At 47.0% G+C, this 25,587-nt stretch overlaps 2 protein-coding genes and 1 pseudogene across 2 annotated transcripts; 2 read left to right on the forward strand and 1 right to left on the reverse strand.

Moving 5' to 3' along the window:
- Positions 1-2,559: 2,559 nt before the first annotated feature.
- On the forward strand, positions 2,560-4,451 carry LOC120383585 (olfactory receptor 6M1-like). The gene is made up of 2 exons (XM_039501744.1): positions 2,560-2,589; positions 3,486-4,451. Exons 1-2 carry the CDS (start codon positions 2,560-2,562, stop codon positions 4,449-4,451), a joined length of 996 nt encoding a protein of 331 aa, XP_039357678.1.
- A 4,995-nt stretch (positions 4,452-9,446) lies between these two features.
- On the forward strand, positions 9,447-10,649 carry LOC120383586 (annotated as a pseudogene).
- An 11,826-nt stretch (positions 10,650-22,475) lies between these two features.
- On the reverse strand, positions 22,476-25,587 carry LOC120383587 (olfactory receptor 14A16-like). The gene is made up of 2 exons (XM_039501745.1): positions 25,546-25,587; positions 22,476-23,036 (listed from the first exon to the last, which is right to left on the reverse strand). Exons 1-2 carry the CDS (start codon positions 25,585-25,587, stop codon positions 22,476-22,478), a joined length of 603 nt encoding a protein of 200 aa, XP_039357679.1.

Raw genomic sequence — 25,587 nt, forward strand, 5'->3', positions numbered from 1 at the left:
CTTCGGTGGCAATTCAGCGGCAGGTCCTTCCCTCTGAGAGGGACCGAGGGACCTGCCACTGAATTGCCACCAAAGAGCCAGACACGCCACCGCTCTCCGTTGGCCGCCCTAAGTACCTGCTTGCTGTGCTGGTGCCTGAAGCTGGACCTGTCTACAATCTAGCCTGGAAAATGATCCCTCACTCTCACAGACCTTGGGAGACAGGCCATTCCTCGCTTACAGACAACCCCCCAACATGAAGCAAATACTCACCAGCAACTACACACCACACCAAAGAAACACCAACCCAGGAACCAATCCCTGTAGCAAACCTCGTTGCCTACTCTTTCCCAATATCTCCTCAAGCAACACCATCAGAGGACCCAAACCAATATGTGCAAGGTGAGAGGCGGAACCTTGCAATGTTGAGGGGTTGCACCTCAATACATCAGGAGTGTTGTGTAACTTGTTTGTACCTGTGTATAAGAATGCATCCCTGGGGTGGTGTCTTTGTGCCTAGGGGGCAGTGGAGTGTCCTGCCACTAACTGAACTGTGTCTATTATCAGGGAGAACATATGTACTAGCAGAACTGTAGACATCTGATCTCGGGATCTAGAGACTGTGTTTCGTTATCCAATAAACCTGGCCGGGTGCTTTTGTATCTTATCGGAGTCTGTGGTCATTGGGGGTTCTCTCGGGGTCTGCTGTGTCAGCTATCTGCGCAGAGCCAGGACAGCACAGAGAGGGAACACACGCACACAGCCAACTGTTATCAACATTGGATAGAGCAGAGCACCACACTGGTGGCATCTGAAAACACAAATAACTGTGCAGTGCAGTCAGTTTTGGGATAAACTAACTCCGGGGAAAAATTCATCCTAATCTCCAAGTATAGATTCAGAGTAACTTCCAAACAAACTGGGTCATTTAACCATTGAGATTGTTAACAACTATGGTATGATCCTGCGCCATTCAAGTGAACAGGATTTTTCCCATTGATTTGACTAGGAACAGAATCAACATCTCTCTGCCAGCCCTATCTAGCTGGATGTCTGAGGCCCTCATTTTCAAAAGTGACTAGTGGTTTCTGGTGCTTTGGTTTAGGGATTATTTATTTATTGTGTCCAACTTCAGACCCATTGAAGGGGCCGGATGTTCAAAAAGGATGGAGCACCCACCCTCTTCAAATTATGTCTCTTTAAGGTGAAAAAGGTGGGTTATGAAAGATAAGCATTAGAACTAATTTTCTGCAAGGTCCAGTTGCAAAGTTGAGACTGAACCTGGATAACAGTGATCTTCACTTGTTCTGATTGCTTCAGAAGCTGGTGACATAAGGGACTTCAGGAAAAGTTGGTGGACTGTCTTTCCCAAAACTTTCAGCAACTAATTAGTTCCAAGACTTCCCCAATTCACGATGTTTTGTTTGTGTAGATGCCTCAAAGGGACACAGCTTGTCTCTTTGTCATTAAAACCTTTGTTTCTTGCTAATTAAAACTTCTGGGAATAAAGTTAAGGCAAGTTCATTTAGTTTGGCACTGGTTTTGAAGCTGGGAATTAACCTCTGGTAACTTGCTTCTGTGACAGAAGATTAGAAGCTGCTGAAATTTCTTTTCTTTTCTTTTCCAGTGTGCCAACATTGAGATGAGTGGGCTTTTAGGCCAAGATTTTCTAAAATGACTAATAACTTTGGATACTAGAGTGCACAACTTGAGACACCTGATTTTTAAGGACAGACGTCTAGCACTTTCTTAAAAGCAGCCTCCTTTTACGGCATCTCAAGGTGGGCTGCCAGAAATTGGGGCATCCAGAATCTCTAGTCAGTTTGGAAAATCTTTGCCCCTTTTTTTGAATAGCAGCTGTGGATTGGATCCACTGACTTTAATGTCAAGTTACACTAGCTGAGGATCTGTCCTATTTACTTCTGTGATGGGACAACTGATTTTCACTAGTTGGGGATCTGGCCCATTGACTTTGATGGAGTTATGCCAAGTTATCTCATCTGAGGATCTAACTCATTAACCATCTGTTGTCCAATGTATCCAGCACACTTTGTGTGTTTGGTGCATTATGAAATCTGTGCCAGAAGCACCTGGGTAACATGTATCTATTGATTTACCTGCCTTAAGTTGGGACCTTTTACATCACTTCCTGATTTAGGATAGGGGCAACATTTAGATGGGGCACCAACAATGAATACCATAACTGTAGGAAACAGCATGTGTGATGGTGACTCAGCCACTACTTATCCAAATGTCCTGGTGCAGCACTAGGGCGGTTTGTGTTTCCGGAGCAGTGTTCATGACTCAGTACGTGCTTTCCCCACACAGTCAGTGCTGACCCCAATGCCCCAGCATGGTGCTAGGGGGAATTGTGCTCCAGGGAGCAGAATGGGATGCTCTCACCACCAAAGCCAGTGCTGAGCACAATTGACGGAAGGGCTGTGTTTTCAGAGTGTTGTTGTCTCAAAGACATTAGCCTATCTGAATTGAATTTAGATGGTGCATGTATATGGTTCCCTAGGTACCCAGCAGTATGAATTTAAATAACCACCCTCACTCACTGTTTGTGATATTCTGCGAATGGAGATGAACACTTTGGCTGTAACAAAGGTAAGGCACTAGGAATCAAGAGGAAAATATAAATAACAGAGGAGCACTTCCCCCCCCGCCATATGAATACAGAATCTTGGGAGGTAGAAAGATGGGAGATAAACTTGGGATGCACAGACACAGAGATAAATTTCCATGGAAGTCAGAAGCCAAGGCCTCAACCACATTACACCTATGGTGTAAGGTAAAACATTCCAAAATTTGTTTCTATGCGTGATTTTTTGAAGAGCATTGAAGAGTGAAAGGGATTGAAATGCATAATTCTATCTGTCTCTACCTCCCTCTCTCAGTCCCTCTATCTATCTATCCCCATGCAGACCCATTTATGTATGTGTGTTTCTGTCTGATTATTCATGTTTGTATAGATACTTTTGGATATCTATGAACCAATCTATCTGTCAAAACTGATACTGCATAAAACATGTCTGACACTAATAGAAATGTATCTTGGCTTTCAGATCTTTCTTTCACTGTGCTAAACTGGGGAGCAGTTATGTGGCCACAATAGGAGCCCTTGAGAGGTTGATTGCATTGTTGGTTTTCCGATCCCACCCAGAGAGAGCCTTGCAAACAGTTTTAGAATGAAGGTTTATGTTCAATTGAACCTTGTAAATACCAATAATTTTTTCTCCAGTTGTGGTTAATAGAATGGAAAAACTTCAATGGGAATTTAAAAATAGAAAATATTTTTTCCAGAAAATCTATATTTTTGAAAATGTCAAGATTTTGTCAACTTTTTAAAGTGTCATAAATTATTATGAGCTCTGTAACTGGCCAGAAAAACCCTAGAAACAAACAGTTATTTCATTTGTTTTTATTCTCATTATTTTATTTTATTGAAATCAATTTGTCAAAAACTTGACATTTGGGCTTTTTCAACTTCCTCTATTCTGCAGGCGAAAGCGGAAATAAGAATAAACAATCAGAGCAATGTGGTGATGGAGTTTGTGCTTCTTGGCTTCTCGCTGGCACAGCCCATGGAGCTCCTGGTTTTCATGCTGCTACTGCCCATCTTTGCCTTGACTCTAATGGGAAACATGGCCATCATCACCATTGTGTATGTGGATCTGCGCCTCCACACCCCCATGTACTTCTTCCTCTGCAACCTCTCCCTCTTGGAGATACTGTTTGTCCTTTCCATCACTCCAAAGATGCTGGAGAACCTGCTCTCCCAGGCCAAAGCCATCTCCTTCTGGGGCTGCATCACCCAGTGTTACTTCTACTTCTTCTTGGGCACTACGGATTTCATCATCCTCGCCGTCATGTCCTTCGACCGCTACGTGGCCATCTGCCACCCGCTCCACTACCCTGTCATCATGAGTGGGCATGTTTGTGTCTTCCTGGTCATGGGTTGTTGGTTGGTTGGGTTTCTCTCCCCCCTTTGCCCACTTATTTTGCTGTGCCAGATTCCTTTCTGTGGCCCCAATGTGATAAACCATTTCTTCTGTGACTATGCCCCACTAGTGAGGCTATCCTGCGTCGACACACACTTCCTCCTCATGATCGAGTATGTCCTCTCCTCGGTGGTTCTGCTCACATCCTTGTCTTTTACTGCAGTGTCCTACCTTTACATCATCGCCACAGTCTTGCATATCCCCTCAGCCACAGGCAGGCGCAAAGCCTTTTCCACCTGCACCTCTCACATCACGGTAGCCTCTATCTACTACGGCAGTGTCATCTTCATGTATGCTAGGCCCATCCAGGGCCGCTCCCTGGACCACCAGAAAGTGGTGGCTGTGTTCAACGTCATATTGAGCCCTTTATTGAATCCTTTCATTTACACCTTAAGGAACGAGAAGGTCAAAGAGGCCCTCAAGGAATACTTGACTAGAAAGAGCTCTATTCTGCAACCAGAGCCTTGATACACATACATCTTCATCTCAATAATGAATTGCTGCTTTTATCCATTGAGTGTCATTGTTATTTAGTGGGGTGGAAGCTTGACTTAGGCTCAGGATTCCTGGGTTCTATTCCTGGACCTGATGTGTGACCTTAGCAGAGTCTGTTTCCCCTCCCACTCTTTTTTCATTTAGGTTAGGATTTTCCAAACATCTAAGAAATTTAAAAGCTCAAGTCCCAATTCCTCAATCAATTCATTGTCTCCTGTCACCATCTGTTCATACAGTGCCTAGCACAATGGGGTCCCAATTTCTGTTTACAGGCACTCATGTAGCATAAATAAAAAGAGTTCCTGGGAATTTCAAAGGGGTCTAAGGGAGTTAGACACCCACCTTCTATTAAATTGAAATGAGGTTTGATGTTGAGGGGCCATTGATTACAATGGGTGCTAGGAATTTAGATGCTTTTTAAAATCCACTGCTGAAATACCGTTGAAAATATGGCCCTTGGTGCCTAACTCTCAATGATTTCAATGGAAGATAGGCAACTAGGCACTTTTCAAAATCCCACTAAGTGTCAATCTGCATGTTTAAGTGCCTAAATACCATTATAAATCTGGTCCAACTCTTAGGCTCCATTGCAAATCCCAAATACTCAGTGTCTCAGTATTAATAGTCAGAATGAGCTCTTCATCATAGATTCATAGATTCTAAAAGGACCATTGTAAAAATCTTGTCTTACCCCTGTATAACACAGGTCATAGCACTTCCCCACAATAATTCCTAAACCAGATCTTTTAGAAAAACATTCAATCTTGATTAAAAATGGTCAGTGATGGAGAATCCACCACAACCCTTGGTAAATTGTTCCAATGGTTAATTACTCTCCCCGTTAAGAATTTATATCTTATTTCCAGTCTGAGTTTGTCTAGCTTCAACTTCCAGCCACTTGACCATGTTATACCTTCCTCCCGTAGATTGAAGAGCCCATTATTAAATATTTGTTTCCCATGTACCTACTTATAGACTGTGATCAAGTCACCCCTTAATCTTCTTTTGTTAAAATAATAGATTGAACTCCTTGAGTCTATCACTATAAGGCTTTTTTCTAGTAGTTTTTAATCATTCTTGTGACTCTTCTCTGAATCCTCTCCAACTTAGTCTTGAATTCTGGGCATCAGAACTGGACACAGTATTCCAACTGCAGTCCCATCAGCACCAAATACAGAGGTAAAATAGCCTCTCTTCTCCTACTCGAGATTCTCCTGTCTATGCATCACAGGATCACATTAACTCTTTTGGCCACAGCGTCACACTGGGAATTCATGTTCAGCTGATTATCCACCATTTTCCATTATTCACGTAAGAGTATCCTGCATCCGGTTGATATGATTCTAACACTTTCCTCTTAAGCATGTGACACTGGCCACTGTCAGAGAGAGGATACTGAGCTGGATGGACCCTGGATCTAAGCCTTTGTAACAATTTCCTATGTTGGTATGAGGCTGCAGTATGCATTGAAGCAATGGCTGAATCTTTTAAAAATCGCAAAAGTTCCCAAGGTTTTGGAACAAACCCCTCAAACATCTGTGTCTTGTTGAGGGCCATCAGTCATTGTAATTTTGACGTCTCTGAATTTAATTTTTTTTATCCTCTATTTCAGCAAAATACTTTGCTATTTTGATCTTTTCATCCTGATTCAGGGCAAAACCCAACAGCTGAAAGATCAGAATTTCCTATGGGATGGAAACTCCATTCTCCGGCCAGCTCTAGTAAAGATGGATTGGCCTGTACAATGCCCTATGTGAAAATGAGGATACATTTTCAAAGGAACCTAAGGGAATGTGTTACATAGATCCCAATGATATTCAAAGGGAGTTGGTGGTGGATTTTCAAAAAAGCTAGCAGGTTTTAGCCATTGCTTTAACACATTGTACAGCCTCATACCCATATTCGAATTGTGCCCACAATTCAAGAAGAATGTTGCTAAATTGGAGAGGGATCAGAGAAGAGCCATGAGAAGGATTAAAGGATTAGAAAAACATGCCTTATAGCAGAGGTGGGGAAACTACGGCCTGCGGACCACATCCGGCCTGTGGGACCATCCTGCCCGGCCCTTGAGCTCCCGGCCAGGAAGGCTAGCCCCTGCCCTCCCTCCCACACTGTTCCCCCTCCCCTGCAGCCATGCTGCCGCTCGAGAAGCATTCTGGGCAGCGGGATTGCACGCTCCTGCCGAGCAGCACAGCAACGTGTCTGGCTCCGGCCGGGTGGCGTGGCTTCCAGACATGCTGCTCTGAGCGGCATGGTAAGGGGGCTGGGTCCAGGGGGTTGGATAAGTGGTGGGGGTTCCAGGAGGCAGTCAGGGGCCAGGGAGAAGGATGCAGTTGGATGGGGTGGAGGTTCTGGGGGGCGGTCAGGGAATGGGGTGGTTGGATAAGTGTGGAAGTCACGGGGGGCCTATCAGGGGATGGGGGCGTCGATAGGGGTCAGAGCAGTCAGGAGACTGGAAGCAGGGGGGTTTGGATAGGCTGTGGGGTTCTGGGGGGGGTTAGAGGCAAGGGGTCCTAGGAGGGGGCAGTTAAGGGACAAGGAGTGGGGTTGGATGGATGGGAGTTCTGAGGGGGGCAGTACGGGGCTGGGAAGTGGGAGGGGTTGTATAGGGGGCAGGGGGAAGGCTGTTTGGGGAGGCACAGCCTTCCCTACCTGGCCCTCCATACAGTTTTGCAACCCTAATGTGGCCCTTAGGCCAAAAAAGTTTTGCACCCCTGCCTTATAGTGATAGACTCAAAGAGCTCTATCTATTTAACTTAACCAAGAGACGGTTAAGGGGTGACTTGATTACAATGTATAAGTACCTACATGGTACATGTAACAGAGAAAGGTCTTTAATGATTCAATGGCTAGAAGTTGAAGCTAGACAAATTCAGACTGAAAATAAGGCTTAAATTTTTAACAGCAAAAGTAATTAACCATTAGAACAATTTAACAAGGGTCATAGTGGATTCTCCATGACAGACAATTTTTAAATCAAAACTGGGTGTATTTCCAAAAGATCAGCTCTAGGACTTATGTTGGGGAAGTTCTCTCATCTGTGTTATACAGGAGGTCAGACTAGATGATCACAATAGTTCCTTCTGGCCTTAGAATCTGTGAAAAAGAACCCAAGACATTCTGGAAACTATGAATGAATCTCATAAGTTACATTTTTGAAATGTTTAGACACCTAGTGCAATTTTTGAGAAGCAACTAAGTACCTAAAGCCCATTGAAATCAATGGGAGTTGGACACTTAGTTGCTTCTGAAAATCCCACTAGGACCCTAAATAGCTTTAAAAATCCGGCCCTTCAACTTAGTTTGAAAATTGTACCCCGATTATTGAAATCATCCCTGGAGAACGACTTCAGCAGAGCTACATCAAGGATTAATTTGGACCTTTTAAACAATCCTTTATTGAAATTAAAATTAAAAGAAAAAAGTTTCAGGTGAGAGAAAGTTCAAAGAAAGGTCAAATATAAAAGGCCGACAAGGATCATCAAAAGCATAATTTGTAGGAAAGTTTAGTTTAGTCAATGCCCCTTAATGGTGACCTGCAGCCCCATACCCCAGCTCTGCCAGTGTCCCTGCATACCAACCCAGAGTCCACTACAGTCCCAGGTCTGGGCCTTCCCCACATGTTTGCCAATGCCCTTCAGTCCCAACCCAGAATAGAATTAATTACATTCACTAATCATTTTTAATCAGTTTGTGATCCTGAAATAGAAGATATAGAAATGTAAAAAGAAGTTTCTGAATAAAGACAATCCAGTAATAATAACAATAACATTCCATTTTATTCTGCTCTTTGATGATTTTTCTACATTTAGTCCTCTGAGAATCTGTGACATATTCATCTTTAGGGACTGTGAGTGTTTTTACCTGCAGACACTGACTTGATCACACAAGCTCAATATCCATTAATTCCTGGCAATAGAAGCAGAGTTTTTCTGTAAGAGAAACACTAATGCTGAGTAGATCTCTCCCTCTGTTTCTATCCTGGCTCTATCTCTCTCTTTCCTAGCCTATCTATCTATCTATTACAAGAAAACCACCAAAAATATCCAACACTACCCTGCTAATATTGCAAAGTATGTGGTGTGCTATTCTCATGTCTGTAGGAAAATAGGACTTGCCAGCCTGGAAGAGGCCATAGTTCCGCATAGCCCAGTTTCCTGTCTCTAGCAGTAGACAGCATCAGCTGCTTCAGAAGAAAGTGCAAGAAACCCTGAACTTGGAGATTATGGACTAACCTTCCATAGTGTATATATCTCCTTTACTTCCTTCAGATAGGGGTTATTTCATACCCTGAAACACAAGTGTTTGTGGCTGAGATTCTGATAGATAGATAGATTAGATAGATACCATTCCTTTTATTTAGAGGGCTGTGTATAGTTACACTTGGTTATCACAAAGACCACAATATATTAATGGTTCTTTCACCTGCTCTCCTCCCCGAACTCTCCATTCCTTCTTGTTCTTAAGGATTCCTGTCTTGTGTTCAGTTGCCGCAGCCCTTTGGTGACAGACCACACTGGCACAGGACGTCTCTGTCCATGCCTTTGACTGACACCTGGAGAGGGGGTTGAATGTGTGAAACTCCCTACACTTCAGCACCTCTTCTAGGAGGTTGATGATTTCTCATCTCATTGGTGCTGCCTGCATGAATATACCTGTATAATAGTCACCTTCTTAAAAGTGAATCTTGGGCAACTGTTAAAACCAATACCTTCTCTGACTAGATCCTGTCCATCCTAACAACCTACCATCTTTTTTTCAAGTCTTTGGTTTCAGGTCAGCCTCCGAGTGTTCTAGTTTATTCATTCTGATCTCAAGGTGAGTCTACATCAACATTTCCACAAAGGGATGTTATCTGGAGGAAATGTAACAGTCTTGGCTGTCTAGGCATTGTGGTAACTGAATTCTGATTTGCATGTTCACTCTTCTTCAGTTTAGGTTTTAAGATTATGCTTTCAGTCTAACTTGATGCAGTGTAAGCAGTAGCCTTCCAGATAGATGTCGGATTTCCCCCTCAGCATTATTCCCTCTTTCTCATCCTCTCGCTCTTATCTACAGTTGATAAGCTTCATTCATTTTCTTTCTTTGTAGTACTCTGAAACACGTGGATGACAGTCTGCATAGGTGAAATATTAGCCTATTTAATTTTTGACAGTACTGAATTTGAATTCATTTTCTTCCCAGCCTAGCTGAAACAGCAGATCTGACATGCTCATGGGCAACCATAGCACCAAGGTCAATGAGTTCATCCTGTTGGGTTTTTCTGTGATCTGGGAGCTGGAGATCATCTTCTTCATGGTGCTGCTGTAGATTACTAAATCTAAATAGTGACAATCACTGGGAATGTGGTCATACTCATACACACCTGGGCTGACCACCACCTCCATAGTCCCATGTACTATTTCCTCTCCAACCTCTCCTTCCTTGACATCATGGTTGCAATATCCATTGCCCCAAAGATGATGAGGGACTTCCTTTCACAGCAAAAGACCATCTCAGTCTCTGGCTGCATTGCCCAGTGCTACTTCTTCTACTTTTTCGGCACCTCTGAATTTATCTTCTTGGCCGTCATGTCAGTGGACTGCTACGTGGCCATCTGCACCCCACTGCACTACTCCACCATCATGAGCCCACGGAAGTCTGTTCAGCTGGTGGTGGTTTCTTGGGTTGGAGGCTTCTTTTCTGTCCTCTCCCCCATCATCATCATCTCCCAGCTGCCCTTCTGTGGCCCTCACATCATTGATCACTTCTTCTGTGACACTTATCAAGCTCTCCTGTGCCGACACCCGCCTGCTAGAGCTTATAGAGTTTTCTCTCTCCTCCATGGTACTGCTGAGCTTGCTGATGCTCACTGTGGTGTCCTACCTATACCTCATTGCCACCATCCTCCGCATCCCCTCCACCACAGATAGGAAAAAGACCTCCACCTGTGCCTCTCATATCACAGTGGCCTCCATCTTCTACGGCAGTGCCATCTTCATGTATGTGGTGCCCAACAAAGTGTTCTCCTTCGGCCTCAAGAAGGTGGTGATTCTACAGACTGCCATTGTCACCCACTTGTTGAACCCTTTCATCTACACCCTGAGGAACCAGATGGTCAAGGAGGTGCTGAGGAACACTGTGTCCTATTTTCTGAGTGGTGAGAAGAGCTTCAGGATGAATTGTATTTAGAATTGTGGCAGGACATTTGCGGGAGCTGGGAGAACGCTACAGAGTTAACCCTGACCCATAGCACTAATGATAGCCAGTCTCCAACACACTGTGAGGAAACTCGGGATTAACTGTGAATACAATTTCAGACATAAAATTTGTGGGAGTTCAGGCTAGACTAAGGAACTGACTCTAACTCTAAAACCAAATCCTAACACATAACTCTAACTCGTACCCTAACCCTTAATTTTTCTATAATACCTAATCAATAACCCTTATCTTGACCCCTACTCTTTACCTTTACGTTTTTCCTACCTCTAACCTTAACTGCTCATTTTAGCCCTAACCTCAGTCCTTTATCCTAATTAATAACTCTTACCTTGATAACTCTTCCTTAACTTTTACCCGTAATTTAACCCTTTCACCCTAACTCTTAACTCCTAATTCTAACTCTAATCTCAACCCTATACTCTCATCTAAATCCTACCCCATCCCAAATGTTTAAATCAAACTATAACCTTAACACTAAGTCTGACATTAACCATAACCCTCATCCTAACTGTAACCCTAAACCCATGTCTTGAATAGCATGAAGAATCTCAGGGTGAATTGTAAATATTATTTCAGACAGAGCATTCATTGGACTCTGACCAAAATTATGGAACTAACCTGTCCTTTAAATCTAACTCTAACCCTTAGTGCTAGCCCTAACTCTGATCCTAACATTAATCAATAACCCATGTGAAGTCAACTGGCAACAGTGAAGAAAATAGCACTTTGTCTACCTCTTGCCAGCAGATAAGGAAGAGAAAGAGAATATTGTCAAACACTTTGCGGCAGCTGAGACTTGTCATTTTCTCCATTTAACTTTCTTTCTTTCTTTCTTTTTCTTGACCCACTGCATTTCTCAGTGTGTATTAATTACAAGCATAGGGCCAGGTCCCAAACTAGTGTAAATTGAACTCACTCCATTAATTTAATGGCGCTCCAGTGAATTATACTTGCTAAGAATCTGGCCTCTATGCTGATTTTAAATTAAAAAAAGACACAACATAATATATAAAACATATGGTATTGCAGAACTATATTAACAGGTCAGTATCACACCAGATGTTAGCCTATTTCACCCCCACTTTATCATCAGATTAACTGTAGTTTTCCTAATGAAACTTGCTGTGTTCACATTTCTGTAAATGATTCTGATTAAACCACAAATACTTTGTGATGAATGGAACAGATCAGGAGGGCAGTCTCTCAGCTCCTGTACATTGGAGCAGCTCTGTTGACTTCACTGGTGGTCTGCCAATGTATCCCAACTGGCCTCACATTTCCAATTACTTAGTACTGCACATTACTCTACCAACACAATATCCATTTCTTTGTGATTGCTGGAAGGTTTTGTTCATCTCTCAGTTACAGCACAGAGATGTTTGAATGGGGGGAGTGTGTATTTGATATTGTAATAATAATACTTAGGAGCAGTACTGGTTCTATATGAGCATATAAACACTTCCATCAACCTAGATCCAGGTTCCCTTGCTCTAGACACTTTACTAACACGTAGTGAGAGATACTTCCTGCCCTATAGAACTTAAATTTACGTAAGCAAGAGACACACCTGTGGGGAGAAGGGAGTATAATCTTCCCTATTTTGCAAATGGGCTGCTAAAACTCAGCAAGATTAAAGCTGGAAGTTTCAAAGGGACTTCAGTGCTCATATCCTATTGAAAATCAATGGGATTTTGGCACAGAATATATCCTATGTGACCATAGCCAACAGAGACAGAATAGCTGCTTGGAAGTTGGGATTTCTGGGATCTGTTCCTGGGTGTCATAGGAGAGTGGGGTGTATTGGGTTAGAGCATGGGAATAGGTAGATAGATATGGAAAGAGAGGGATGTGCTGAATATGTTGTTTTTCACAAGAGTCCTGTAGCCAATTACTGATCACCTGTGCTTGTTAGGATAACAACCTCACTATATAAAGATAGCAAGACTGTGACGGGGCGGGACAGCCCCGCACTGGTACAGCAGGGGTTAACCCTTCTTTGCTAGCAGAGGAAGCCACGCCCAGGAAGCTCTGCTGGGCATGCTCCAACTGGCAGACCGGTATAAAAGCCTGCAGGTCTGCTCAGTCTGGCCCGGCCACCGGGGGAGAAGGACGCAGACCGTCAGCTCCTGCAGAAGGAGAGCCCATGAGCCTGGACCGGGGCGTCAGCCGAGCAGAGGCCGCCCCGGAGACCCCGGGGAGGGACGCCGGCCATGAGGGACCTACGGGGGAACCGCTCCCACGACGCAGACGTCAGGCTAGACAGGGTAGGAAGTGACCCAGGGGGATTGTCGAGACTGACAGCCTTAAAGCTGCAGTACCGCTCAGCGTGTTGCGGGCGGATCCCCGCCGAGCGGGCAGCAAGGAGAGCTTGCCACAATCAGGGCCCTGGGTCGGGGCTCGGTGGAGAGGGCGGGCCCGAGTCCCCCTACCCCACCCCTTAATACCCCGCTCTGAGGGGGGGGGTCTATGGACTCTGGCCGCTAGGCTGTGCTACCCCGCCCCGAAGGGGGTGGTTATGGACTCTGGCCGCTAGGCCGTGCTACCCCGCCCCGAAGGGGGTGTTTATGGACTCCGGCCGCTAGGCCGTGCTACCCCGCCCCGAAGGGGGTGTTTACGGACTCTGGCCGCTAGGCCGTGCTACCCCGCTCCGAGGAGGAGATTGTTGGACTCTGGCCGCTAGGCCGTGCTACCCCGCCCCGAAGGGGGTGGTTATGGACTCTGGCCGCTAGGCCGTGCTACCCCGCTCCGAAGGGGGTGTTTATGGACTCCGGCCGCTAGGCCGTGCTACCCCGCCCCGAAGGGGGTGTTTATGGACTCTGGCCGTTAGGCCGTGCTACCCCACTCCAAGGAGGAGGTTGTTGGACTCTGGCCGCTAGGCCGTGCTACACCGCCCCGAAGGGGGTGTTTATGGACTCTGGCCGTTAGGCCGTGCTACCCCACTCCGAGGAGGAGGTTGTTGGACTCTGGCCGCTAGGCCGTGCTACACCGCCCCGAAGGGGGTGTTTATGGACTCTGGCCGCTAGGCCGTGCTACCCCGCCCCGAAGGGGATGGTTTATGGACTCTGGCCGCTAGGCCGTGCTACCCCGCCCCGAAGGGGGAGTTTATGGACTCTGGCCGGTAGGCTGTAATACGCCGGCTACCAGGGGCAGACCGAAGGACAAGTGAGTGGCGTGGCGCTAGGCCCCCAGCCCGCCCCTGCCACAAGGGAGTGCTGGGGTGCCAGACCCGTCACAAAGACCATCACAAATAAAACTTTTTGATGAAAATATCCATTTTTTTAATTAAAAATTGCCTTTTGATGACATTTTTCATGGAGAATTTCATGCACTTTGCAGATTTTTGTTACTGAAAATCTTTTCAAACTGGTTATTTACATTCTTGTTTACCAAAAAATGACAATCTTTTTTATATTTTTTTAAATCTACAACTATTTGCACATATGGAAAATGGGCTAATTTAAAACACAGAAATAAAAACAACATTAGCATTTCTTATTTTTTTCAAAAACGAGTGTTCATTTTTCATCATCTCTAATAAATATTTCAACAATGTCAACATTTTTTGGGGGAAAAACCCATTTTTGAATAAAGGCAGTGTATTTTATTAAATGTAATAAAGCTTACAGAATGAAATTTTAGAATCTACAAAATGGATTTAATAAACTGTTTCAATAAGAAATTAATTAATTGATCTTTAGAAGGATTTGAAAATATCAGCTTAATTGTTTACCATTATAGCTGGACAAAAAATGTATTTTTCCTTTTTTCCAAAAAAAAAATGATTTTTTATAGAAACTCAAATGTTGCAAAAATCCTGAAAAAAAAGTCCAAAAGATTTTTTTTCCCAAAACACTTTGAAAATGATCAATTAAATGATGTTTTAACCAGCCCTATTTACTGTAGTTTCACTCCACAATTCCAGAGTTTGGACCTTCATGTATTTATTTGTATCTACTATATATGCAGAATTATTTACATACAAATGTGATGCCCAACTCCTACATCACATACTCCATCACATTTTATATCATAACAAGAGGAAAAATCCCTGAATGATCTGAGTTTTTAGGTGGCCTCTTCTTCCACTGTATATTGTGTAAATACATTTTCCTAATACATATAATTGTTTAATAATTTTTTTGACTATCCCAAATGAGATCACAGCCTCCACTGTGCTGAGCAATAACAAGACAAACAAATGTTTTGAGAAAACTTTATTATTATCATCCATGTTTTACAGATGGGAAACTGAGGTGCAGAGAAGTTAACCAACTGAACCCAATGTCATACAGGGCATGTGCGGCAAAGTGTAAAATTGAACCTAGGTCTCCTCAGTTCTAGTGCAGTGCCTTAGCCTCAAGACCAAGTTTGATTCATACGATCTAAGGCCAGAATGTACTCACTTGGATCATCTCATCTGACACGCATAACACAGGCCGTTGCTTTCTATCCTCCTTCTGTTCGGCCATCTCATAATTATCAGTGTAAGAAAATGTTGTTTTCAAATCAGTTCAACTACTTCAAATTTCATTTCCCCACTTGGTTCAAAAGGAAAATCACATATTTCAACATTCAGATGCGACACATGGAAAGCATAAAGCCTTCTGCCTTTGTGACAGACTCTTTTCTTGATGTCATCGGTCTTTGATCAGTTCCTTGTCAGCTGAGGGAGGTGAAAAGGTTTCTACAGCATAGATATTTTTAAGATGGTTTGGATTTCAATGGGAGACTAAGGGAGATACATACCCAAATCCCATTGGCTCTTCTGTGACTTGAGCTTTTGAAAATTTCCCTCAAGGGGCTAGATTTTTATGTGTACTTAGGTGCCTACAGAATGATAGAGGCACCTAATAAGATTTTTTTAAAGTGCCTAGTCACCTAACTCTCAAAAATTTCAATGGGAGTTAGGCACCTGTGTGTTTTAGCAAATCCCACAAGACATCTCACTGCCCAATTAGGAGCTTAAACACCTCTAAATTTCTGTCCCTTAGCAACTCATTTGACTTTCAGCACCCCTGCACTTTAGAATTACTTTGACACATCTGAAAATTCCACCTACAGATACGTTTGAAAAATTACTCTACGTCTGTAGTGCTGGAATCACAAGTGGTAAACTCTGTAATCAGGACATGTGCAAAGCTTTTAAAGGATAATGATGATTCATTCTTCTACAGCATTTTCCATCTATAGATTTCAGAGGAAAGTATTGGTATTGCATAATTTTAAATATTTATATGCTAATTAATAATTATGGTTGGGATTTCCAACGGCACATAGGGGAGTTAGGCACCCAGGGCTAGATGCACAAAGAAACTTCTTATTTTCTTCACCATATTTAACTTTTAGGTTCAGAGAAAAATCACTGTGAATCACAAAGCCTGAGTTAGGCATCTAGGTTCCCATGCAATGAATGGGGAGAGATGGGAACTTCAGAAGGGGATCCACAAATGCCAACAGCCTAGGCAGCTCATGGACTAAACAGATGACAACTTGAGGGAGTGTCCCCCTCCCAGAGATTGGTGTCTAAGTCCTGGAAGTGCATCCCTGTGTTTGAGAGTCTCAGCTGCAAACCTTCTCTTAACACTAGTCACCTACACTGTTTTTGCACGAAACCAGAGACATGGGGGAAAGAGGCCTTCCCTCACAACTTTTAGACCCATGGTTGAAGTGCTCACGTGAGATGTGGAAGGCCCCTGGTTCAAATCCCCACTCTGCCCAAGCAGGAGCAGGGATTTGCTACTTCTCAGATGAGTGCCCTAACTCCTGGACTATAGAATCATAGAAATATAGGGCTGTGTAAGGGTCCGGTGCTGGGGCTCGTCCCCCTCAGGTGCGGCGGGGAGCCAGGGCGCCTCCCTACAGGCAGCAATCTGTCCAGGGCTCAGACTCTTCAGCAGGGGCTGAGCAAACAAATAGTCTCTAAGCAAGTCAGAGTCCTGGCCCTTCAACAGGGGCTGGGCGGAAACAGCATCTGTAAGCCCGGCCATGGAGCAGGGCAGGCCACAAGCAGTTAAAGCTCAGGCCTTTCAGCAGAGCTGAGCAAATACAAAGTCTCCAAGCCCGGCCCTGGAGCAGGGCGGGGCGACAAGCAGTTCAAGCTCAGACCTTTCAGTAGGGCGGAGCCAATACAGAGTCTACAAGGCCGGCCCTGGAGCAGGGCGGCAACAGGCAGTTCCAGCTCAGGCCCTTCCGCAGGGGCTGAGCAAATACAGAGTCTACAAGTCCGGCCCTGGAGCAGGGCAGGGCGACAAGCAGTTCAGGCTCAGGCCTTTCAGCAGGGCTGAGCAAACACAGGTAAGGGTCAGACCCTCAGGCAGGGGCTGAACAGCGAGTTAACCAGTATAAAGGGCCTCCTCAGGCCAGGGGGAGGGGGAGTCTGCCACCCTTGGAAGGGTGGCAGGGGGACGCAGGCCCTCCCACTCCACTGCGTTCCAGCCCAGGGCCCTAGCAGCGGCACAGATTCGCTGCAGTCAGTGAGGATCCTGGCCGCAACACACTGACATTGGTTCGGGGTCCCCTGGAGCCAGACTGGGGTCAGCTACCCCCAGGCCACTTCCAGTCTCCCCCTCTCTAGGTATCTGTCTCTCGCTGGCGTCGTCCGGTGGGTCCCAGACCATGGGCTCCTCAGGATACTGGGCGTAGGGAAGCTCAGGCGACTCCTCTGGATACTGGGCCCGGGGGAGCTCAGGCGACTCCTCTGGATACCGGCCAGGGGGAAGCACAGGCAGCTCCTCTGGGTACCAAGCACGGGGCAGGCTCGGCCAGTGCTCTTCAGGGTAGCGAGCACGGGGCAGGCTGGGACCGGCAGGAGCTTGAGCACCAGAGTCTGTCCTCTCCGGAAGCCTGCGCCTAACTGAGCGCTGGGGCCAGGCCTTTATACTTCCTGTCCCGCCCCTTGACTTCCGGGGGGCAGGGATAGGCGGTGGTGGCTCCGCCCACTTCGGCATCTGTTCTGGCTCATCCCCCTCAGGCACGGCGGGGAGCCAGGGCACCTCCCTACAGGCTGGAAGGGACATCAAGATTTCATCAAGTCCAGCCCCTTGCACTGAGGCAGGACCATGTAAATTTAGATCATCACTGACAGGTATTGGTCCAACCTGTTCCTAAAAACCTCCAGTGCCGGGGATTCCACAACCTGCCGTGGAAGCCTATTCCAGAAATTAACTACCCTTTGAGTTAGAAATATTTTTCCAAATATCTAATCTAACTGAATCCTTGCTGCAGATTAAGCCCACTGCTTCTTGTCCGACCTTCAGTGGAGTGTGGGATATTCCGACATGGCTCCCTTGGTCTCTCCCATTGAAGCTGTTCCACTCTGACTTAAATTATGAAATAATCATCGGGACAAAGAAAGAGAAAGAGAAAGTGTGAGAATCACTCTGTAGAGGAAGGATTGTGAGGCAAACACTGCGGGCACACAAGACTGTTCTCCAGATGTCTGTCATCAATTCCTCACCCTGCTGCTGACCTGCTGTATATTATAATTAATAATAATTAATTATTAAAAAGCTATGGTCCAAGGTGTCCTGAGATCTGATCCCAACTATTCCTCTGACTCTGTTCAGTCCCTTCACCACTCCATTCCTCAGTTGTCATCCCTACAATGGGGATAAGAGTTACAACTTGGAGTAGCTGTAATAGTTGGAATAGTTACAACATCTACCAATGTGATATATGACATCATGTACCATCTTGATCTTTGATATTCACCAGAGATCCTAGAATCACAGAAATGCTGGGCTGGGAGGGACTGAAATCCAAGGGGAATCGGGTGCCTGGCTCTTTGAAAATCCCTTCTTAAATTGCTGGAAAAAAATAATCCTCCCCTTTGAAGAACATGCCCATATCTCTGCTGATTCCACGGCTGGTGCCAGCCCACCTGATAGAGAAGAGTGAACTCTGTCTTTTGTAGGTAGATTATAGAATTACAGAACCATAGAAATGTGGGGCTGAAAAGGACCCTGAGAAGCTTGGGCAGGACCTAGTAAACGTAGGCCAGTCCTGACAGGTGCTTGTCCAACCTCTTCTTCAAAAACATCCAGTGATGGGGATTCCAAACCCTCCCTTGGCAGCCTATTCCAGAGTTTAACTGTCCTTAGAGTTAGAAAACGTTTCCTAATCTCTAACCTAAATCTCCCTTGCTGCAGATTCAGCCCATTACTTCTCGTCCTATCTTCAGTGGACATGGAGGACAGTTGATCACCATCCTCTTTATTACAGCCCATAACACATTTGAAGACTGTTGTCAGGTCCCCACTCAGACTTCTTTTCTCTTCCCAGTACAGCAACTGCCATTGAGGATATGATCAAAGAGCAGCAACGTCCCTTGCACCATATGCTAAACCATATGATGGGACACAAATACAATAAGGCTCAGAATTTCAAATCTATTTTATTCCGCAAGTAGCTTTGAAAATTCCCTTCAATGGGACTGAACATCCAATTCACCTTGGCAGCTTTTACCAAGGCCCATGCTGGATTCTCCATCGCTTGATGTCTTCAGATCAAGACTGAAGGCTCTTCTGGAACATGCATTCATGAAAAATTAGTTATTGGGCTCAAGACAGGGGTAACTCGCTTGTGATCTATAGGAGGTCAGAAGACTCAGACTGGGTGAGCTAATGGTCCCTTCTGGCCTTAAATGCTGTGAATATTCTCCAAAAATTTCCATTGATGGGACCTAGGGTCCAGATCCTCTAGGGACCTTTAAAATTCTAGACTAAAGCCAGTTTTCCATCTCTTGTTAGTTTGGTCCTTAACTGAGAACCCGTGAGAAATAAATCCTTCTTTTCACCTATAAAGCAAGTGCACTTCTCCAAGGCAGTGTGTCTGACACATAACCTGGAGGTGTCACATCTCGGGAGAGGACAGGAGGTTGGTCTAAGACCAGAGATGCGATTTTCTAAGAGTCCTGAGGAGTTAAACACCAGTTCCCAAGGACTCCTTTAACTCCATTAGGCCCTACTCCAGAAGGGAGCCAGAGTGTTCACTGTTGGACAATATACCCACCACCAGTGCTTCTGGGACAGAATGCAGGAGATCTGGTTTGTTGGAACATATTCCTGGTAGAGGAGGTATCTAACAAGCCTCCCAGAAGCTGTTCGGGAGGGGTGAGCATGGTGGATTGAGGGAGCTGGCAATTCATTTGGTTATGAGCTGGATAATCCCCTTTTCGTGTGGCTTGTCCCCTGTCTGCTACTGGGAGAAAACCAGATGTGGTTTTGTCCAGTTTCATAAATGAGGGACACATGCAAGATCACACTGGCAGGAGGGGCCACGTAGGCAGGGTCAGGGCCACAGCTTTCCCAGAAGTACCAGCATGTCTGTTGTGATCTTGCACCCCATAATGCTTTGTAGAAATATGCTTATGAGTGTAAATATGACATGACTGGAATATGTCTTACGCTAGATGTGCCAAGTAACATATCTGTGCAAAGGTTATGATCTACTGGATATATTCATCCTAATTACATGCATGTATCATTTTTTTATTTGAAGTTATGAGTGTGGCTATGTACGTCTTTGATTTTAAGTAGCCTCAGTGAAGCAGTTGGTCACCTTCTTGAGAAAAGACTATTCTCAGTAAGAGCCCTATCAAGAAACACTTCAGTTAACAATGAACTCTGAGAGATGCCAATCCACATCTGAGCTTTCCTGGGAATGTGGCATCAGCTGGTAATGTTCTGAGTCATGCATGGACATGTGACTTGCCCATGTGACTTCAAAACTCCATCTTGCAGCATGGATTTAAGCCAGATAAAGACCATGCATCTTCGGTCTCCAGGGTGCAGAGGGACTAGGAATGGGCATCTCTGAGATGATCCAGGAATAAACCTGGCCCTCCTCTCACTAAGGAGTCCCTCCCTTCTTAGGCCTCACTCCCACTGCTGTTCTGCTGTAGCTTGGTAGGCAACATCAGCCTCTGATTAGTGCAGCAATAAGGTCCCCTGAAGTTCTCAGGCCACTTTCCTGTCTGTGAGGGTCACCATTTAATCAAGGCTGGCACCCGGGAGACTCAACCAGAGACATCTAGGGCCCAAAGTATGAGCTTCTACAGCTTGAGCTGAACAGCCAGGCTGTCTGACAGCCACTGGAACAGCCTCCTATCGTCTAGGTGTGGCACAGAGGGGCCTCATAACACGCACTTCCCATGGTTGCAACACTGCACAGCTGCAGGGGTCAAGGGCTCCATCTGAGCTGCAGTCACCTCCCTTAGCCAGGAGGACAAGGTGTCACAGGCAGTTGTACTAAGGCAATGCCATGGACTCTGGAATTCATTCTCTGTGTGGTCCCTTCTCCTCTCCCCCGTCCCTGCACATCCATAAAGTCACAGAGTTCAAGGCCAGAAGGAACGAGCAGATCATCCAGTCTGACCCTCTCCATTCCAACACTACCCAGCACCCGCAGACCAAACCCAACAACTGAAATTAGACCAAAGTGTTAGAGCCCTCAGGAGACTAAATGATTCTGTGCTACTGGCAGATAAGAGAAGAGACCGAGGGGCACCAGTGCCCGAAGCGACCGCAATGGCAGGGAAATGATTGAGATACACCCAGAAAATCCTGTCAAGTGACAACCACCACATGCTGCAGAGGAAAGCGACCCCCACCCCTCAAGGTCCCTGCTAATCTGAATACGAGGGAAATTCCTTCCTGACCCCCACATGGTGATCAGTTAGACCCTGAGCATGTGGGCAAGAACCAGGCAGCCAAGCAACCGGGAGAGAGAGATAATGTCTCAGTGCCACCTCAGAGCCCTGGCACAGCCCAACCAATGTCCCATTTCCAGCTAGGGCCGCCCCGAATGCTTCAGAGATTAAAAAAAAAAAACCCTTCCAGAATACACTGGAGGAGGAGGAATCCCTTCCTGACCCCTACCAGTGGCCAGACGAAACTCTGAAGCACGAGCTTTTAGGGACATAAGACATACGTCACAAGTGACCCTCAGGGTTGCTGAGCCCTGCCCCCCAGCATCAGAAGCAGCCCAGTCATACATTCCCACTCAGACATGTGTCCAGGTCACTCTTAAAACTAATTCAGTCATTTGCTCTCCACAACTGCTATTGGGAGGCTGCTCCAGAAGCTCACCCCACTGGTGGTTAGAAACCTCCCCATAATTTCTAGCCAGTCTTTCCATCTCTCAAACACCCGAATGTGCATGTGAGCCAGGCTAATGCAGTCTGGCTCCTAGTCCCCCTCTAGTGGGTAGGCCACATATAGTAGTTTATAAGATAATGGGCCTAGTCCCCAGCTGGTGGCAATGAATATACAGCTCTATTGGAGGCAGTAGCTCAGATCCACAGATGCTGCAAATTGATTTAGCGCCACCAAAGTCAATGGAACTACACTGATGTGCTGAGGATCAACCCCAAAGGTTTTCTCAACTACCCCAGTCTTACACCAGTCTGACTCCTCAGGTTCCGATAAAACCACTCCTGATTTATACACACAAGCAAGACAACTCCCATCATTGTTTTCACTGGCCATGGGATGGGTGCAAGTGACCAAGCAGTATAACAGATATTGTTTTGGCAAAGAATGAAAGTCTCTTTCCACTTGTGCACATACTTTACACCCATATAACTCCACAACTGGGCCAGATTTTCTGCTGGTGTAAATCACCCCAGCAGCAGTGACATCAGTGGAGTTAATCTGGATTTGCATTGGTGCAACTGAGATCAGAATCAGATCCGGTTGTGTGCAAGCTGTTTGGTCATGGAAATAACCTACATAAATGAACAAATACTACATAAGCAAACTTTTATTAGATAAAGACAGAAAATTAATTCTTGGTGAATTACCTACACCCAGTCAGTCTCCTCAGGGCAGATTTAATCTCCTTGTTCCTCATGCTGTAGATAATTGGATTCATGATTGGTGGCAATACGGAATAGAGAATTGCCACCACAAGATCCAGAGCAGATGGGGAGCTGGAGGTGGGTTTCAGGTAGGCAAAGATGGCAGTGCAAACAAACAAGGAGACCACAGTGACATGAGGAAGGCAGGTGGATAGGGCTTTATGTCGACCCTCTTCAGAGGGGATTCTCAACACTGATTTGAAGATCTGAACATACGACACAGTGATAAAAATAAAGCAGCCTAAGACTAAACATATACTAAAGGCAATAACCCCGACTTCACTCATATATGAGTCAGAGCAGGTGAGCTTGAGTAGCTGGGGGATCTCACAGAAGAACTGATCCACCATGTTGCCTCCACAGAAAGTCAATGCAAATGTGTTCCCGGTGTGTAGCACAGAGTAGAGAATCCCACTGATCCAGGCACCAGCTGCCATTTGGACACAAGCTCTGCTTTTCATCATTGTATTATAATGCAGTGTCCGTGACTCTTTACTCACCTACGGGATTGGTCACGGATTGCTGCACGGCCCAACGGAGGCCGTGGGCGTGTCTGCCGGCGAGGATCCCCCCCAGCCCTCTTCATGGTGCTTGTCATCTTTGCCACTTTAAATGCCCAGGGCTGTAGGATGGGTCTCCGTAGGAGCCAGGTGCTGTCCTTCCTTCGGGATGGGAGGTACTTTCCTGCAGGAGACCCATACGGATCCAGCCGCTGAAGCTAGCTGGCGGCTGGAGTGGGGGGACGGGGTCTACTTTAGCCACCTTTCGGTTCGCTCGGCCGGAGTGGCGACCCTGTTCTCCCCCGACCTATGGCCTGAGGTGCTGGGGGTCGCCGAGGCTGTGCCGGGCCACCTGCTGCACGTCCGGGTCTGCATGGAGTGGCTGGTGGTTAATCTCGTCAATGTCGAAGCCCCGACATCAGGCCCGGAGATGTTGCGTTTTTATCAGCAGGCATCCGTCTTCCTCGGCTCCCTGGATCCTCGTGAGTGCCTGGTCCTGGGCGGGGACTTTAACACCACCCTCGAGGAACGGAACCGCTTTCCCTCGATGCGGCGGTGGTGGGACCTGGGGAAGTTGCACGCCTGGCTTTTCTGCCGCGACTACACCCGGGGCGCCAGCCGACGGAGGGATGCGGAGATAGAGCAGTTGGAACGGGAGGTCTTGGAGCTGGAGAGGCGTCTGGCCGCCAGCCCCGAGGATCCATCCCTCTGCGGAGCGTGCCGGGAGAAGCGGAAGGATCTCCGGGCCCTTGAAGACCATCGGGCCCGGGGTGCCTTTGTTCGATCCTGCATCCACCTCCTTCGGGAGATTGATCGCGGCTCCCGCTTCTTCTACGCTCTGGAGAAAAGGAGAGGAGTCAAGAAGCATGTCACCTGCCTCCTGGAGGAGGACGGCACCCCCCTCACGGATCTGGCAGAGATGTGTGGGAGTGCCAGGGCCTTCTATGCGACTCTTTTGTCCCTGGATCCAACTGATCCTAACGCTTGCAAAGTGCTCTGGGACGGACTCCCGATGGTCAGCGCGGGCGACCGGGACCGGCTAGAGCTGACTCTCACTCTGGCCGAGTTCTCGGAAGCCCTCCATCGCATGACCACCAATAAATCTCCAGGCATGGACAGGCTGACTGTGGAGTTCTACCGCATGTTCTGGGATGTCCTCGGCCCAGACAAAGTCACCATCTGGGCCGAGTCTTTGCGGGGCGGGGTCCTCCCTCTCTCGTGCAGGCGAGCCGTTCTCGCCTTATTGCCAAAGAGGGGGACCTCCGCGACTTAAGGAATTGGCGTCCCGTCTCGCTCTTCAGCACGGACTACAAAATCATTGCCAAGGCCATCTCGATGCGGCTAGGGTCCATGCTGGCGGACGTGGTCCATCCGGACCAGATCTACACCGTCGCGGGACTCACAATCTTTGATAACCTGTATCTGCTCCGGGACCTTCTGGAATTAGGGTGTAGGGATGGTCTGTCATTCGCCCTCTTGTCCCTGGATCAGGAGAAGGTGTTCGACAGGGTGGACCACGGGTATCTCCTGAGCACTCTGTGAGTGTTTGGCTTCGGACCCCAGTTTGTGGGTTTTCTCCAGGTGCTGTACGCTTCTGCGGAGTGTCTGGTCAGGCTCAACTGGACCCTGACCGAGCTGGTCAGCTTCGGGCGAGGAGTATGGCAGGGGTGTCCCCTCTCGGGGCAGCTGTACGCTCTGGCGATCGAGCCCTTCCTCTGTCTCCTCCGTTGGAGGCTGACGGGGTTGGTGCTTTGAGAGCCGGAGCTGCGGCTGGTCCTGTTGGCGTATGCCAACGATTTGCTCCTCATGGTCCAGAATCCATGCGACTTGGTGCGGGTGGAGGCTTGCCGGGCCATTTACTCGGTGGCCTCCTCCGCCCGGGTCAACTGGGTCAAGAGCTCTGGCCTGGTGGTCGGGACGGGTGGCAGGCAAGCTCCCTCCAACCCTCGCTTCAGGCCATCCGGTGGAGCGCAGGTCCGCTACTCTATCTCGGCGTTTACCTTTCTGCCATGCATCTGTCTCTGCCGGATAACTGGCACAGTTTATAGGGCAAGGTGACGGAGCGGCTCCGGAAATGGACAGGACTACTCCGGTGCCTCTCTCTCCGAGGGAGGGCGCTGGTGCTAAATCAACTAATCCTGTCCATGCTCTGGTACCGGCTCAACACCCTGATCCCAGCCCCGGATTTCCTGGCCAACCTCCGGATGGCGGTTCTGGAGTTCTTTTGTCCAGGAACGCACTGGGTCTCTGCAGGGGTGCTCCGCCTGCCCCTGGAAGAGGGGAGGCAGGGCCTGAAGTGCCTGCACACTCAGGTCCATGTCTTCCACCTCCAGGCCCTGCAGAGGCTCCTGTATGTTGCTGGTAGTCCGGCGTGGAGCGTATTGGCGCACGCCTTCCTCCGCCGCTTCCGAGGGCTCCGATACGACCGGCAGCTCTTTTATCTCCATCTAAGAGGTTTTCCGTGAGACCTCTCTGGGCTGCCGGTCTTCTACCGAGACCTCCTCCGAACCTGGAAGCTCTTTTCAACGGCCAGTTCCGTGGCGGCCACCAT

This window comes from Mauremys reevesii, linkage group 15, assembly GCF_016161935.1.
Source record: "Mauremys reevesii isolate NIE-2019 linkage group 15, ASM1616193v1, whole genome shotgun sequence".
In the NCBI taxonomy this organism is placed as follows: domain Eukaryota; kingdom Metazoa; phylum Chordata; order Testudines; family Geoemydidae; genus Mauremys; species Mauremys reevesii.

Excerpts from the sequence above, each read along its gene's own strand:
- LOC120383585 (XM_039501744.1), top strand. The coding sequence starts at position 2,560 with ATGGAGATGAACACTTTGGCTGTAACAAAG. Across the intron at positions 2,590-3,485 it reads ACACTTTGGCTGTAACAAAG|GCGAAAGCGGAAATAAGAAT; the intron begins GTAAGGCACTAG and ends TCTATTCTGCAG.
- LOC120383587 (XM_039501745.1), bottom strand. The coding sequence starts at position 25,587 with ATGGTGGCCGCCACGGAACTGGCCGTTGAAAAGAGCTTCCAG. Across the intron at positions 23,037-25,545 it reads CCGTTGAAAAGAGCTTCCAG|GTGAGTAAAGAGTCACGGAC; the intron begins GTTCGGAGGAGG and ends CCAATCCCGTAG.